General features: G+C 50.4%; 1 protein-coding gene and 1 long non-coding RNA gene across 3 annotated transcripts; one reads left to right on the top strand and one right to left on the bottom strand.

Annotated features, from left to right (window-relative positions):
* Window positions 1-1,498: 1,498 nt before the first annotated feature.
* On the bottom strand, window positions 1,499-5,516 carry LOC139828751 (uncharacterized). 2 transcript variants are annotated; one of them, XR_011740650.1, is made up of 3 exons: window positions 5,256-5,516; window positions 4,726-4,839; window positions 1,499-1,860 (listed from the first exon to the last, which is right to left on the bottom strand). It is a non-coding gene; the product is annotated as an uncharacterized lncRNA (long non-coding RNA). The 2 variants fall into 2 exon arrangements; XR_011740651.1 differs by lacking the exons at window positions 4,726-4,839; window positions 5,256-5,516 and adding an exon at window positions 3,360-3,710.
* RPN1 (ribophorin I) lies at window positions 3,823-12,011 on the top strand. The gene is made up of 10 exons (XM_065845667.2): window positions 3,823-4,098; window positions 5,164-5,228; window positions 6,718-7,024; window positions 7,167-7,376; window positions 8,350-8,542; window positions 8,873-8,972; window positions 9,232-9,370; window positions 9,568-9,687; window positions 10,144-10,389; window positions 11,429-12,011. The coding sequence occupies exons 1-10, from the start codon at window positions 3,877-3,879 to the stop codon at window positions 11,609-11,611; spliced, it is 1,785 nt and encodes a 594-aa protein (XP_065701739.1). The 5' UTR covers window positions 3,823-3,876; the 3' UTR covers window positions 11,612-12,011.
* The last annotated feature ends 326 nt before the right edge of the window (window positions 12,012-12,337 follow it).

Raw genomic sequence — 12,337 nt, forward strand, 5'->3', positions numbered from 1 at the left:
GGCAGGACTGTCCCCCTGCCCCGCTGCGCCACCCGCGTAGCGCACGCTATTCACCAAGGGGCGGCGCTACGCGATAGCGCCGGTGCTGGCTCCGCCCCCTCGGCGCCCCCTGGCGGCGGCGCGGGGACACCGCGGGTTGAGGGGAGACACGGCGGGGCAAAGGAGTTTGGTCACCCCCACGGATCCGGGAACGAGCTTCATCTCCCAGCCAATACCTGCAGATACCAGCCGGGACCCCAGCGCACCCTGTCCATGTCATAGAATAGAATCAGCGAATCATTTGGGTTGGAAAAGACCCTTAGGATAAACCATAACCCAACCCTGGTGCTACCCCATGTCCCTGAGAACCTCATGTCCGTCTGTCCAACCCTCCAGGGACGGTGACTCCAGCACTGCCCTGGGCAGCCTGTTCCAATGCCCCACAGCCCTTTGGGGAAGAAATTGTTCCCAGATCCAACCTCAACCTCCCCTGGCGCAACTTGAGGCCGTTTCCTCTGCTCCTGGCGCTTGTTCCTGGGGAGCAGAGCCCGACCCCCCTGGCTCCAAGCTCCTTTCAGGCAGTTCAGAGATCAGAAGGTCTCCCCTCAGCTCCTGTTCTCCAGGCTGAACACCCCCAGATTTCTTCTATTACTAACCCACCAGTGCCCATCGATAGCTGTTTCATTTACATTTCTAGTAGGCTTTAAAAACAGAGCTAAAAGTACTTTTTATACTGATAAAACATCATCCTTGCTGCCACGTGTTCCTTGCTATTGCAACAATACCTGCAACATATTGGTCTCGCCCCCTGACAAGACTCACAGCCACTCTTCCATTTTCCTCAGGCAGCTTTTCCTGTCGCTTCCCGATGCTTCGTACAATCGCCTTTTTCCACTTTCTGCACACAGACAGCTTTCTCCATTAGTTTTTTGCACGGTCTAATGTAGGAAGGGAAACAGATTTCTTTTAAACCCAAGAAGAAATGTGAACATTGTGAACATTTAAAGTGAACATTGCAAGGCAGGGTGGCTACTGCAGATTCCTGGAGTAACCTGAAGAAACCCCAGAGCAGCCAGTGCCCCATCAGGACCGTCCCTCTGCAAGAGCAGGACACATTAGGGGGGCAGCTGAACAAAAGCGCTGAGCTGAGCCCCAAGCAGCCCCCTGCAGACCCCCTGCTCCCATGGAAAGCACAGGCGAAGCCTCCAGCCAGAACCACCGTGTGTTTTTCTTGGCAGAGGCACAGCGTGAATTGTGCTGACTGGCTGAAAAATGAGGTTGTGAAAATAATGAAACTAGAAGACTTTTTCTTCTTCTTCTTCCTTCCCCCGGGTTCTTTTCGAGGGCTCTAGGAAGGCCAAGTAAACTCTGCCATGGCTCAGCCAGGTTGGACCCGCACTCCTGTGGCTGGGAACTGCAAAACCTGGCTCAGGATCGAATACACTGAGAAGCGTCCTCTGCCTCCCAACAGAACACTGGCTTGGTTTTACACGGACAGGATTAAACAGTGAAGCATCAATCAAATATAAAGTACGGAGTTTTATTTCCATCATCAAAACGGCCACGTCCCTCTGTTTTTTTCAGGATCGCTGTTAGATGTGTATTAAAATATGCAGGTTAAGGCATTGCCGGGATAACTTCTGCTGCCCGTGCTCAGCTCTGTTTAATATCTCCTGCTTCACGTTATATCACGGTCCCTGCACGTCCCTGGTGTGAGCTCCTCGCTGGTAGGGGGATCACACCAGGATAAATCCCGTTCCCAGGTTCCACAAGCTCCTGCAGTCACAGCCAGCCCGCTCCTCAGGAAAACAGCTTCTCCTCCTTTCCTCCTTAAGAACAAATTGCTCTGACAGATGACGCAGCTCTAGTTTGGCATCAGCCCTGCAAAAACAGAAGAGCAGAGGGTTGGTTTTTGCCCTGGGGCGCAGTTCTGTCCGCGGTTTATCCTGCCAAAGGTGTTTGTTTATTACACCGCTCCTGTCCTTTGGTCCTGTTCCCCTCCTGCTGCTTGGTGTCACCTGGAGCTGGGACATGAGGTTGGTGTCTGGATGGCAGCGGGGTCTGGTCGCCCCTCTCATGCTGCTTCCCAGCTCACAGCATTCCGGGGCATCACTGCTGGAGGGGGGCATTCCCTGCAATGGGAGAATTAAAACAAACCACACACAAACACCCACCAAAAAACAACTAACCAAAAACAACAAAAAAAAACCCAAATCCACACCCACATCAAACAACACACATATAGAGAAAAATAGGTGGCTCTGGTGTGAGCTGAAAGGTCTACACAGGGTGCAAGGCAGCAGCGAGAGGGGCTGGCAGTGCCCAGCTCATCCTTGAAGCAAGAAGCCCAAAGGCAGCAGCTTTTCAGCCCAAAGATAAATTCAGCCTATGTGCTAAAATCTTGGAACAGACGCTGCACAGGCTGAGTGCGACTCAATTATCACAATTAGAAATGATCCGAACACAGAGTTAGCGTGGAACAGCCTCATTCGGAACTCACCAGGGTCTGGGATGGGTCAGGTGTTGGAACTTTTGCATCCAACAGCAAACTCAGATCCAGGCTCTGGGCTGAACCCACCACAGAGCAACCTCTGGCCCAGGGTGTAATGACTGAAGCCCAGTTATCTCCAGACACAAAGGGAATGTGCATTTATTTGTTTCCCCCCCCCCTCTTTGCCAGGAGAAATAAATCAAAGCGAAATTGCAGTCATTTGCCAAGAAAATTTCCATTATAGGAAGGTGAGGGAGGGGAGTGAGTGGAGAAAGGGAAAGAGATGATGCTGTTTTGAACACAGTACACCAGGAGACATCCCACTTTCTTTTGCCAAGGGGCTATTTGACTCCAGCTCCAAAATCGCCACATTTAGGAAATCCTCTTCCCATAGTTGGTAATCTCAAGCCAATTAAAAAAAAAATCACCTCTGTGACTCATATTAGGATCTTAAAGAAGGTCGAGTCCTGGATTGCATTGTGCAAACATGAAAAGCCTGTTGTCCCACAGGCTCACAGGTGAAAGCCCTGCTCCAGCAGCCACAGCAGACCACACGCGTTCCTCGCCTCTATCTGTTTTAGATGTTTGGGAATAAAGTGTCAATCACCTCTTCTCCAGACATGTTAAATCACTAACATTTTCCTTTCTCCAGCTCTCTTAGGTTAGTTAACGGCAGGTTACCGCGGCTTGGCTGCCTGCAGCACGTCTACTCCTGTGTCATTTAGCTGCCAATTATCAGTGTTGTTTAGCAGATCTGGATTCGGCTTAAAACCTACTTGTGTTAAACTTTGCCTTAGCTGCTTAGTTTAAAACCATCACCCCTTGTCCTATCTCAACAGGCTCTGCTAAAAGTCAGTCCCCATCTCTCTTATTGGCCCTTTTAAAGCACCTAAAGGCGCAATAAGGTCTCCCCGGAGCTTCTCTTCTCCAGCTGAACACCCCAGCTCTCTCAGCCTGTCCCCACAGCAGAGCTGTTCCAGCCTCGGATCATTTCTGTGGCTTCAACGGGAAAATTTCTTCCTGTAAAGCGTTCTCAGGCACTGGAACAGGCTGCCCAGGGCAGTGGTGGAGTCACCATCCCTGGAGAGGTTTAAACGGCGTTTAGACGAGGTTCTTAGAGACATGGTTTAGTGCTAGAGTTAGGTTACGGTTGGACTCGATGATCTTGAAGGTCTCTTCCAACCGATCTGATTCTATGTCTGTTCTGCGCTGAGCGATCCAGAGCTGGACTTTCCCCTCAGGCACTCGCGCCGCCCTTCCCCGCGCTCGGGGAGGGAGGGTCCTCAAGCGCTGCTGGGCGCCGCCATCCTGAGCCATCTCCCCGCTGTGGGCGCCGCCATCTTGTCCCCTCCCCGTACAGCGCGGGCGCCGCCATCTTGTACCGTCCCGGTGCGGTGTGTCCGGCCATGGCGGGGCTGCTGTGTCTGCTCCTCTCCCTGGCGGCCGCGGGCGCCTCGGCCGAGCTGCTGCTGGAGGAGGTGCGGCGCTCCGTGGACCTCAGCACCCACCTGGCCAAAGTCTCGGCCGAGCTCAGCCTGGCCAACGCGGCGGGCGGCGCGGCCGCCCCCTCCTTCGTGCTGGCGCTGGAGCCCGGGCTGGAGCCCCGCCTGGCCTACCTGGGCGTGCAGGTGAGCGGGGCCGGGGCCGCGATGCGGGGTCCCGGGGCGGGCTGCGCGCTGCCCGGGGTGCCGGGGCGGGCTGCGCGCTGCCCGGGCCCCGCGGCCGCACGGACACGTCGGCACAAGCGCTCCGCGGGGCGGCCGCGCTGCCGGGCCCGGGAAACGGCGAACCCGGCGGTGCTGGCGGTACCGGGGAAAGCGGGGCCGGGGGGAAGAGGGGAGAGAGTTGCTAATTAGCGTTAATGAGGGCATGCGCAGCCCCTCGGCCGGAGCGGCATCCCCAGCCAGTGCAGGCCCCGAGTGGGACATGGAGTCACAGGATGGTTTGGGTTGAAGGACCTTCCCCGCTCCCCCAGTGCCCCCCCTGCCATGACAGGGACATCTTCACCAGCTCAGGTTGCTCAGAGCCCCGTCCAGCCTGGCCTGGGATGTCTCCAGGGATGGTTCAGCCACCACCTCTCTGCCCAACCTGGGCCAGGCTCTCACCACCCTCAGGGACAACAATCCCTTCCTCATGTCCAGCCTGAATCTCCTTCCTTTAGTTTAAAACCATCACCCCTTGTCCTGTCACAGCAGACCCTACCAAAAAGCCTGTCCCCAGCTTTCTTATTGGCCAGGGGTAATCCAGCTTCTTACCGCAGGAGATGTAAGTGCAAGATGGTTCTTCTACTCCAAGGAGCATCTGCACTGCTCTCAGTTGTGCTCTCTGGCCAGGGCAAGTTCCCGTGGCCTCCTCGCTCCCCAGCCGCTCTACAAAACACAAATCACAAAAGCAGTTGACCAGGACTCTATTTGCACAACTCGCAGTGACTCCGCTGGCTTGGGAACCAGGCTGAGGGGAACTTTAAAGGGTTATCAGAAATCTCCAGAATCTGTTCATGTGCACTGACCACACTACAATTTGTATTAATAAAAGTATTTTCAAAATAGCTTTTTATAAGTAGTTATCAATCAACTTGTTCTTTCTGGGGCAGCACGCACCTAAAAAGTGGGTAGGGACTGTTTCAAGTTTGCCCTGGACACGTTAAATCTTTTAAACAGCCACACACTGATCAGACTGATGTTTTGGAACAGGTGAAGGGGGAGGAAGAGGAGGAGAACACCTTGGAAGTGAGAGAGACTAAAGTTAAGGGCAAAAGGTGAGTGTCACCCTCTAAGGTCAGTACCTGGAGTTGTGCAGCTGGGTTCTACCGTTGTCCTCAGGGTAGAGCAGAAAAATTACCCCAGTCCCAAAGACCTGGAGATCCTTAGTGTCTCTTGTTCCTGAAAAGATCCACTTTGTGCTCAGGCTGCATCCCGGGGTGTTGCAAAGCTGAGGAACACAGTTCACACAAGTAGCCAAATCCAGTTTCTGCAGCCCAGGAGAAGTCATTCCCCTCCCTCATGTGCTCATTCCTGGTGAGATGGCACATGTAGTTCCATGTCTCTGCACCGAACCCAACACAAATAGCACATCCCTGCTCCTCACAGCCACCCAAAGCTACTCTTGAGGGCACAGCCCTATAAGGGAGAAAAATCTGCCTCTTAAGTGCAGCTCATCTGCTTTCAAGGGGGCTCAGCTGTGCTTAGTCTCTTGTACTCAGTGCCTTAAGTGATGTCCTGGTCCAACATTAAAGGACATCAGGTAACAGAAACATTATAGCTCCAGTCCTGCTTTTCCCCATTGCTTCCTTTTGGGGCCTGAAGTGGTGATTACAGAGAGATTTTAAGTGCTGTTTGGCTGTGTCCCCAAAGCCCTGCTCTCACTCACGATGTGCAGCCCAGCATGGGCTGTCGCTCGCTGCAGGGACAGGAGATGCTGATATTGCCCGAGGCTCCGCTCTGACAAGCTTAGGACATCATGCACGTGCTGCAAGACCAGGCAGGCGGGTGCTCTGTGAGCCATAAGAAATGAGAAATCAAGCGTGCTCGGAGAGCGGGTCAGAAGCACGGTGCTGTGGGCTTCAAAGGGAGTTCGATGGCCAGGGTGGACCAGGGTTCCTGACATAGCTGGAGGCCTCATGATCCTGCCCATGGGCCACCAGGCATGGTTTGAAGCGCATTCTCTTCTGTCATCACCTTGGTCCATCCAGTGCATCCTTAAAGGTTTGGTGAAATATCATTTCTGTCTGTTGTACCTCCATCCAAAACCATGGCCCTTCCTTAGTTTCAGATCCTGCGGGCAAAAAGCTGAAAATGAGCAGACTTTGTGGGAACAGGCGCTTGAGATGTTTGTGATTTGTCTTCTGGACATTCGCACGCACTTTCTCTGGTTCAAATAATTCTTGTTATCTGGAGAAGTATGAAAATCCCCTGCTGAAGCATGCTTTAGAAGTGCAAAATTACAGAGGGGAGCGTGTCGCTCACTATTCATAGAACCCAAGTGTTTTTGTGAAGCAAAGAGTAATTGTGCCCGGATGCAGTTCACCCTGTGTTGCATTCCCCAGTCCAGAGTACGCACACCCTCTGGGAAGAGGCATCTGTATGTCTTAGAGGAGCAAATAAAATGCACAATATAAATATAAAATATACGTACACGCGATATATATGATTTATGAGCTCACATCCACAGGGGATGTTGCAGGGGTTGGGTCTGACCGCTCACTCATGGAAGATCTTGCATAACTTACCTGTTCTTCTCCCTCCCAGTGGAAAATTCTTCTCTGTGAAGCTGCCGTCCCCTTTGGCACCAGGAGCCAAGGTCCGTGTATCTGTGGAGATGGTTTTCACGCACGTCCTGCAGCCCTACCCTACCCATATCACCCAAAGCGAGAAGCAGTTTGTGGTCTTTGAAGGAAATCACTATTTCTACTCACCGTACTTCACCAAGACCCAGACAACCCGGGTCAAACTGGCCTCTAGGAACGTGGAGAATTACACCAAGCTGGGCAACCCTTCCCGCACTGAAGACACCATTGAATACGGCCCCTTCAAGGACATTCCTCCATACAGCCAGGTACATGTCTGTGCAAAGAGGTTGTGTCACCTCTCTGCAGAGTCTTTCACGGAGCTTTCTCTGGGGGACATGGAGAAGCATAATTGTGAGAGGAGGTTGCTCCTCACTACATGTGTAATAGTTTATCTTTTCTGCTTGTTAGGATACCCTGAAGGTGCACTATGAAAACAACAGTCCATTCCTGACCATCACCAGTATGACCCGAGTCATTGAGGTGTCTCACTGGGGAAACATTGCTGTTGAAGAGACGGTTGATTTGAAGCACACAGGAGCGGTGCTGAAAGGACCTTTCTCCAGATATGACTACCAGAGACAGCCAGATAGTGGGATCTCTTCTGTCAAGTCTTTTAAGGTTGACATTTTGCATAATTTTTAATTTATTTTTTTTTTCCTGTGGCTTCCTCCTTTCTTGCATCCCCGGAGTGGAAAAAAAAAAGTGCAGTGGTCTTTTTCTTTGGTAACTATACCCAAGTAATAAGGGAATATTTGAGCTCTGATCTATTTTCAGAAGAGGCTCATGCTACGTAGGAATGGCTTTTGGAGGTAAGACTAGGAAGTTCTATGCTTTACTGCATCTGTTGGCCAAACAAACTGCATACACCAGTGCACGTAGTTTTTCTCCTCACTCACACCCCTCCAGTCTCAGGGACCCTCTAAAACCTTTAATCCCTGTGCTGACAGCTCTGCTTTCCATTTTCTACTGTGCAAGGCCCATTTGTTCTGTCCTCACCCTCTTACTTTCAGAGTTGCCCTCTCTGTCATAACCTCATCATGTTGAACAGTACTAATTGGAAACTCACCCATTCATTCCTGGCTCACAAAGCACTCGATGAGAGTTGAAGCTGTGGCTCTGCTAGCCAGATGTGATAAGCATTATGTGTTTTCATCTGAACCAAAACCTTTCTCGCTGCTTGAAGCCTCCAGGATGGATTGTTGTAATTCTCTAAGGTGGTGTAGTCAAAGAGAAATCCCATTTTGCTGAACATAAAGCCAGCAAGCTCAGTGAGCTGGGGCAGCAGCCTGGAGTGAAAAGGGAATTGCTGTCCTGGTGAGCATGATGAGATCCCTCGCTGTCTGGGATATTTGAAACTGGGCTGGAGGAAACACATTCATTTAGAAGCCAAGTGATTTTAATGCTGGCAGTCACTTCTGTGGCTGATTGCTTATAATAGCACAATTTTACCACTCAGTGCAACTGAATAGGTATTTTGTCATCTTTCACATGGGAGCGCGGTTTCTCGCTGCTTAACGGCATTATTGGTTTTGCTGGTTTCACTGGAAATAACCCCGAGCCAATGCACTGGCTGTTGCTTCTCTCCATACAGACCATTCTCCCAGCGGCTGCTCAGGACGTCTATTACCGAGATGAAATTGGAAACATCTCCACCAGCCACCTCCTTGTCCTGGATGACTCTGTGGAGATGGAGATCCGTCCCCGCTTCCCACTTTTTGGAGGCTGGAAAACCCATTACATCATCGGCTATAACCTGCCGAGCTATGAATACCTCTACAATCTCGGTGGGTGGCACAGGGGAAGGGAATAAGAAACATTCTCCTCTGTGTTTAAAGGTGGTTGCTGTACAGTAAAGAATTCAAAGCTGCAGTATTCTGCACCTTAGCAACAGCAGTTGCTAGCTATTATTTCTAAAATATGGAAATCCACCTTCTTTCCTTTGCTGCCTAGAGGTTTTTGTAGACATCTGGTTAAAATATACTGAGTGAGCTGGTGCCCCCTGCTGCATGATGTGTCCATCCTGATTCTGCTCTTGCTTCTGTTGGGAGCTGAGCTTCAAGGTTGCCCCTTGTTCTTTGAGAATTGTAACCACCTTCTGGTCTGCACTCCCTTAGGTGATCAGTATGCCCTGAAAATGAGATTTGTCGATCATGTCTTTGATGAACAAGTTACGGACTCCTTGACTGTCAAGATTGTCCTGCCAGAAGGTGCCAAGTAAGTGTCATTACTGCTGGCTTGTCACTGCAGATGGTGGTGGCAATTCTCCAGCCTGCTCTAATGGCCTGAGGACAGTGAAACAAAACCATGACCGTGCGTGTGGAGGAGACTTTGGAACACAGCTTTGCTTCCTTTTAGAGCATCGTTTAATCTGCATAATTGGCCTTGTGCTGGAGGCCACAGTTGGCCAGCCAAGTGTTAGCTTACATCATCTCAAATAGTGTACAGTCATATGGGACTCTGGCTTTATCCGCAGGAATATCCACGTGGACAGTCCCTATGAAATCAATCGTGCTTCAGACGAGCTTCACTATACTTACCTGGACACTTTTGGGCGTCCAGTTATTGTGGCACACAAGAGCAACCTGGTGGAGCAGCACATCCAAGACATCGTGGTGAGTGTGGCTTCTCTGCGTGGTTTTCCTGAGCAGTTTTACCTCCTGAATTAGGTGACACAGTCAAAACATCCGTATTGGATTCCAGAAATAAATACACGCTAGACTGCATGGCCGGTTCTGCTGCTGCCCAAGCAGAGGAGTTCTCTCCCATAGTAACGTGGATCATTGCTCACTGTTTTGAACTTCTCTCCTAGGTTCATTACACCTTCAACAAAATCTTGATGCTACAGGAGCCTCTGTTGGTGGTCGGAGCCTTTTACATCTTGTTCTTCACTGTGATCGTCTACGTGAGGCTGGATTTCTCCATCACTAAGGTGCTGTAGGATGAAGAGCCCTGTGGGAGTGTTAGTGGCTTATTCAGCTGCTGGGCGGAGATTTTTCATACCAGTAATTCTCACTGAATTTCCCTGGTAATTGGAAATCTTCTAGGTGCTTTAGCAGAGCCCTGAGCACTGACATTCCTGCAGGATTTGAACTGGTCTGACAAGGCCAACCTGAGTTTTCATCCTTTTGGATGAAAAGGAATCTGTCATCCTTCAGGAGCAGGGATGTCTGCAGTTCTACTCCTGCAACATTTTTACTTATTGATAGCTTTTGTTAAGCTATTTGTTGGGCTGAGTGCTGAAAGGTTCTTGCCCTTGTACCATCCAGCTAATTTCTGTCAGTTGACTTAATTGCAAAGGGAGCAGTTTCTGTAACAGTCCTGCAAGCGTGGCTTGATGCAGCTCAAGGATACAACTGCTTTGATCTTCCCTTCTGTCCCTTTGCAGGATCCGGCTGCTGAAGCGAGGATGAAGGTCGCCTGCATCACAGAGCAAGTGCTTACTCTGGTGAACAAGAGACTTGGGCTGTACCGTCACTTTGATGAAGCGGTGAATAAATACAAGCAGTCACGGGACATCTCCACTCTGAACAGCGGCAAAAAGTCTTTGGAGATGGAGCACAAGGCCCTGACAAATGAAATAGCCTCTCTGCAGTCTAAACTGAAGACGGAAGGCTCTGACTTATGTGATAAAGTAAGAAATTATGATTATTTTTTTTTTAAGCTGTTGTATTCTTGGATCTATGAATATCCTAGATGAGTTTAAATGTGTGATTTAGTTTCTGCAGCCTGTATTATTTTTTCTCCTCTGAAAATGGCTCACTCCCTGCCATGAGGTGTGAAGATGTTCGTTCTTTTTGCGGTAATCCTGGTTACCCAACCCTGCAGAGTGCTGCCAGTAAACAGCTGCTTGTGGTGGTTCTTAAACAACCCCTGAACCAGCTGCATAAGTACAGATGGATGCTTTTATAACACAATGCTGATGCTTCTCGTTGAGCTCGTGGCAGTGGCACTTGGGCAAAAATGGAAACTATCAACACGTTATCAGTTTTGACTTTGCTACTGACACCAGCCAAACCAAAATCTTCTCCCTCATTTCTTCTTTTCTTACGCCTGTGAATTTGGCGCTGACAGAATTTTGGTAACGTGATGCTCCTCAGGGGGTATTTTGCTGTAGCACGTTGAAAGCCGCGGCACAGGGAGCACGCACTCACTGTCCTCCCTCCACTGTATTTCAGCACTTACCTGAAACAGCCAGTTAACCCCAAGTGGGGGACACTTTGCTCCCCAGGGTCCATTCAACTGACAGCCACCTTGCTTTATCTGTCAGAAACTCAAAGAGTAGCTCTGTCATTGTAGACCTGCTTCTTGAACACCGTGAACTGTCGGGACACAGCTTCCAGCTGTTGTAATTGTTTCAGCTGGAAGGCTTTAAAAAACTGTCATGAAACACTTCATAGTCATTGCACCCATCTCTTACCAGTGTGGCTCCTGGGTCTTCTGACCCTCTTTATCTGCTCTGCTTAATTATCCATCCATTCATTAGATGTTCCTCCTAACGTGATGCCAGAAAGGTGACGACAGCTCAGGAGACAATATTCAGGAACTGGAGATGTTTCTACGTAGCACTGACTTAATATTTTGCTCCAGCTTTACCATCTCCTATTGCAGCTTCTCCGTAGGGATGTTTTTTTGTCTCCTCTTATATTCCCTTTGTTTCTCACCCCTATAAGGTAAGTGAAATTCAGAAGCTTGACGGCCAAGTCAAGGAGCTCGTTCTGAAGTCCTCGGTGGAGGCCGAGCGGCTGGTAGCCGGCAAGCTCAAAAAGGACACGTACATCGAGAACGAGAAGATGCATTCCAACAAGCGCCAGGACCTGGTCACCAAGATCGACAACATCCTGGACGCGCTGTAACCCTCTGGTTTAGCGACCGGGTGGAGGGGAGAGGAGATGAGAGGCCTGGGAGTGGATACATTTTGAGCCAAAACTCCTTCCCAGCAAAATTAGGGGGAAAGTTGATGTGAAATATCTGAAAGTACATTTTGGTTTTAGGTTTTTCTATAGAGCCTGTCTGCTCAGCAGCACGTGCTGTGCGAGGGACCACGCCATCACGCTGTTTAATAGGGCTTCTTTACCAGAGGTGAGACTCAGCCAGGTTATAAAACAGCCTCCCGCTTTTGGTTTTCCCTGTGTAGATGTGCCCTGGCTAAACGCGCACGACCAGCCCGTCTGAGCACAGACACGCTCGTGGCAAATCTGAATGTTGCCTATCCAGAAAGAATAAAAGACACCTTTGTTCTACTTTGAAATAAAACCACTGCTGCCTCGCCTTTACATGTTGTGCCAGCGTTGGGGGAGGCAGAGGCGCTGAACCCCTGAGTCTTATCTGACCAGGGTGGGGACAACAAACAGCTAAAATCAGAGAAATCATCGTTTACCCTTCAAACCAAAACACAGAGACCTCATGGAGGTCCCGATGGTATCAAGCCAGACGGGCTGCCTGCTGCACGCAGGGCAGCGCCGGCAGGTGCAGGGGGGAAGAGGGATCATATGTGATTCCAAAGACACCCTTAACTTTCTTTTCCCCCTGGCAGAGGGCAGGCAGTACCACCCTTCCTTCCCCACATCCCACTTCTGCCA

Source organism: Patagioenas fasciata, chromosome 10, assembly GCF_037038585.1.
Source record: "Patagioenas fasciata isolate bPatFas1 chromosome 10, bPatFas1.hap1, whole genome shotgun sequence".
NCBI lineage: Eukaryota > Metazoa > Chordata > Aves > Columbiformes > Columbidae > Patagioenas > Patagioenas fasciata.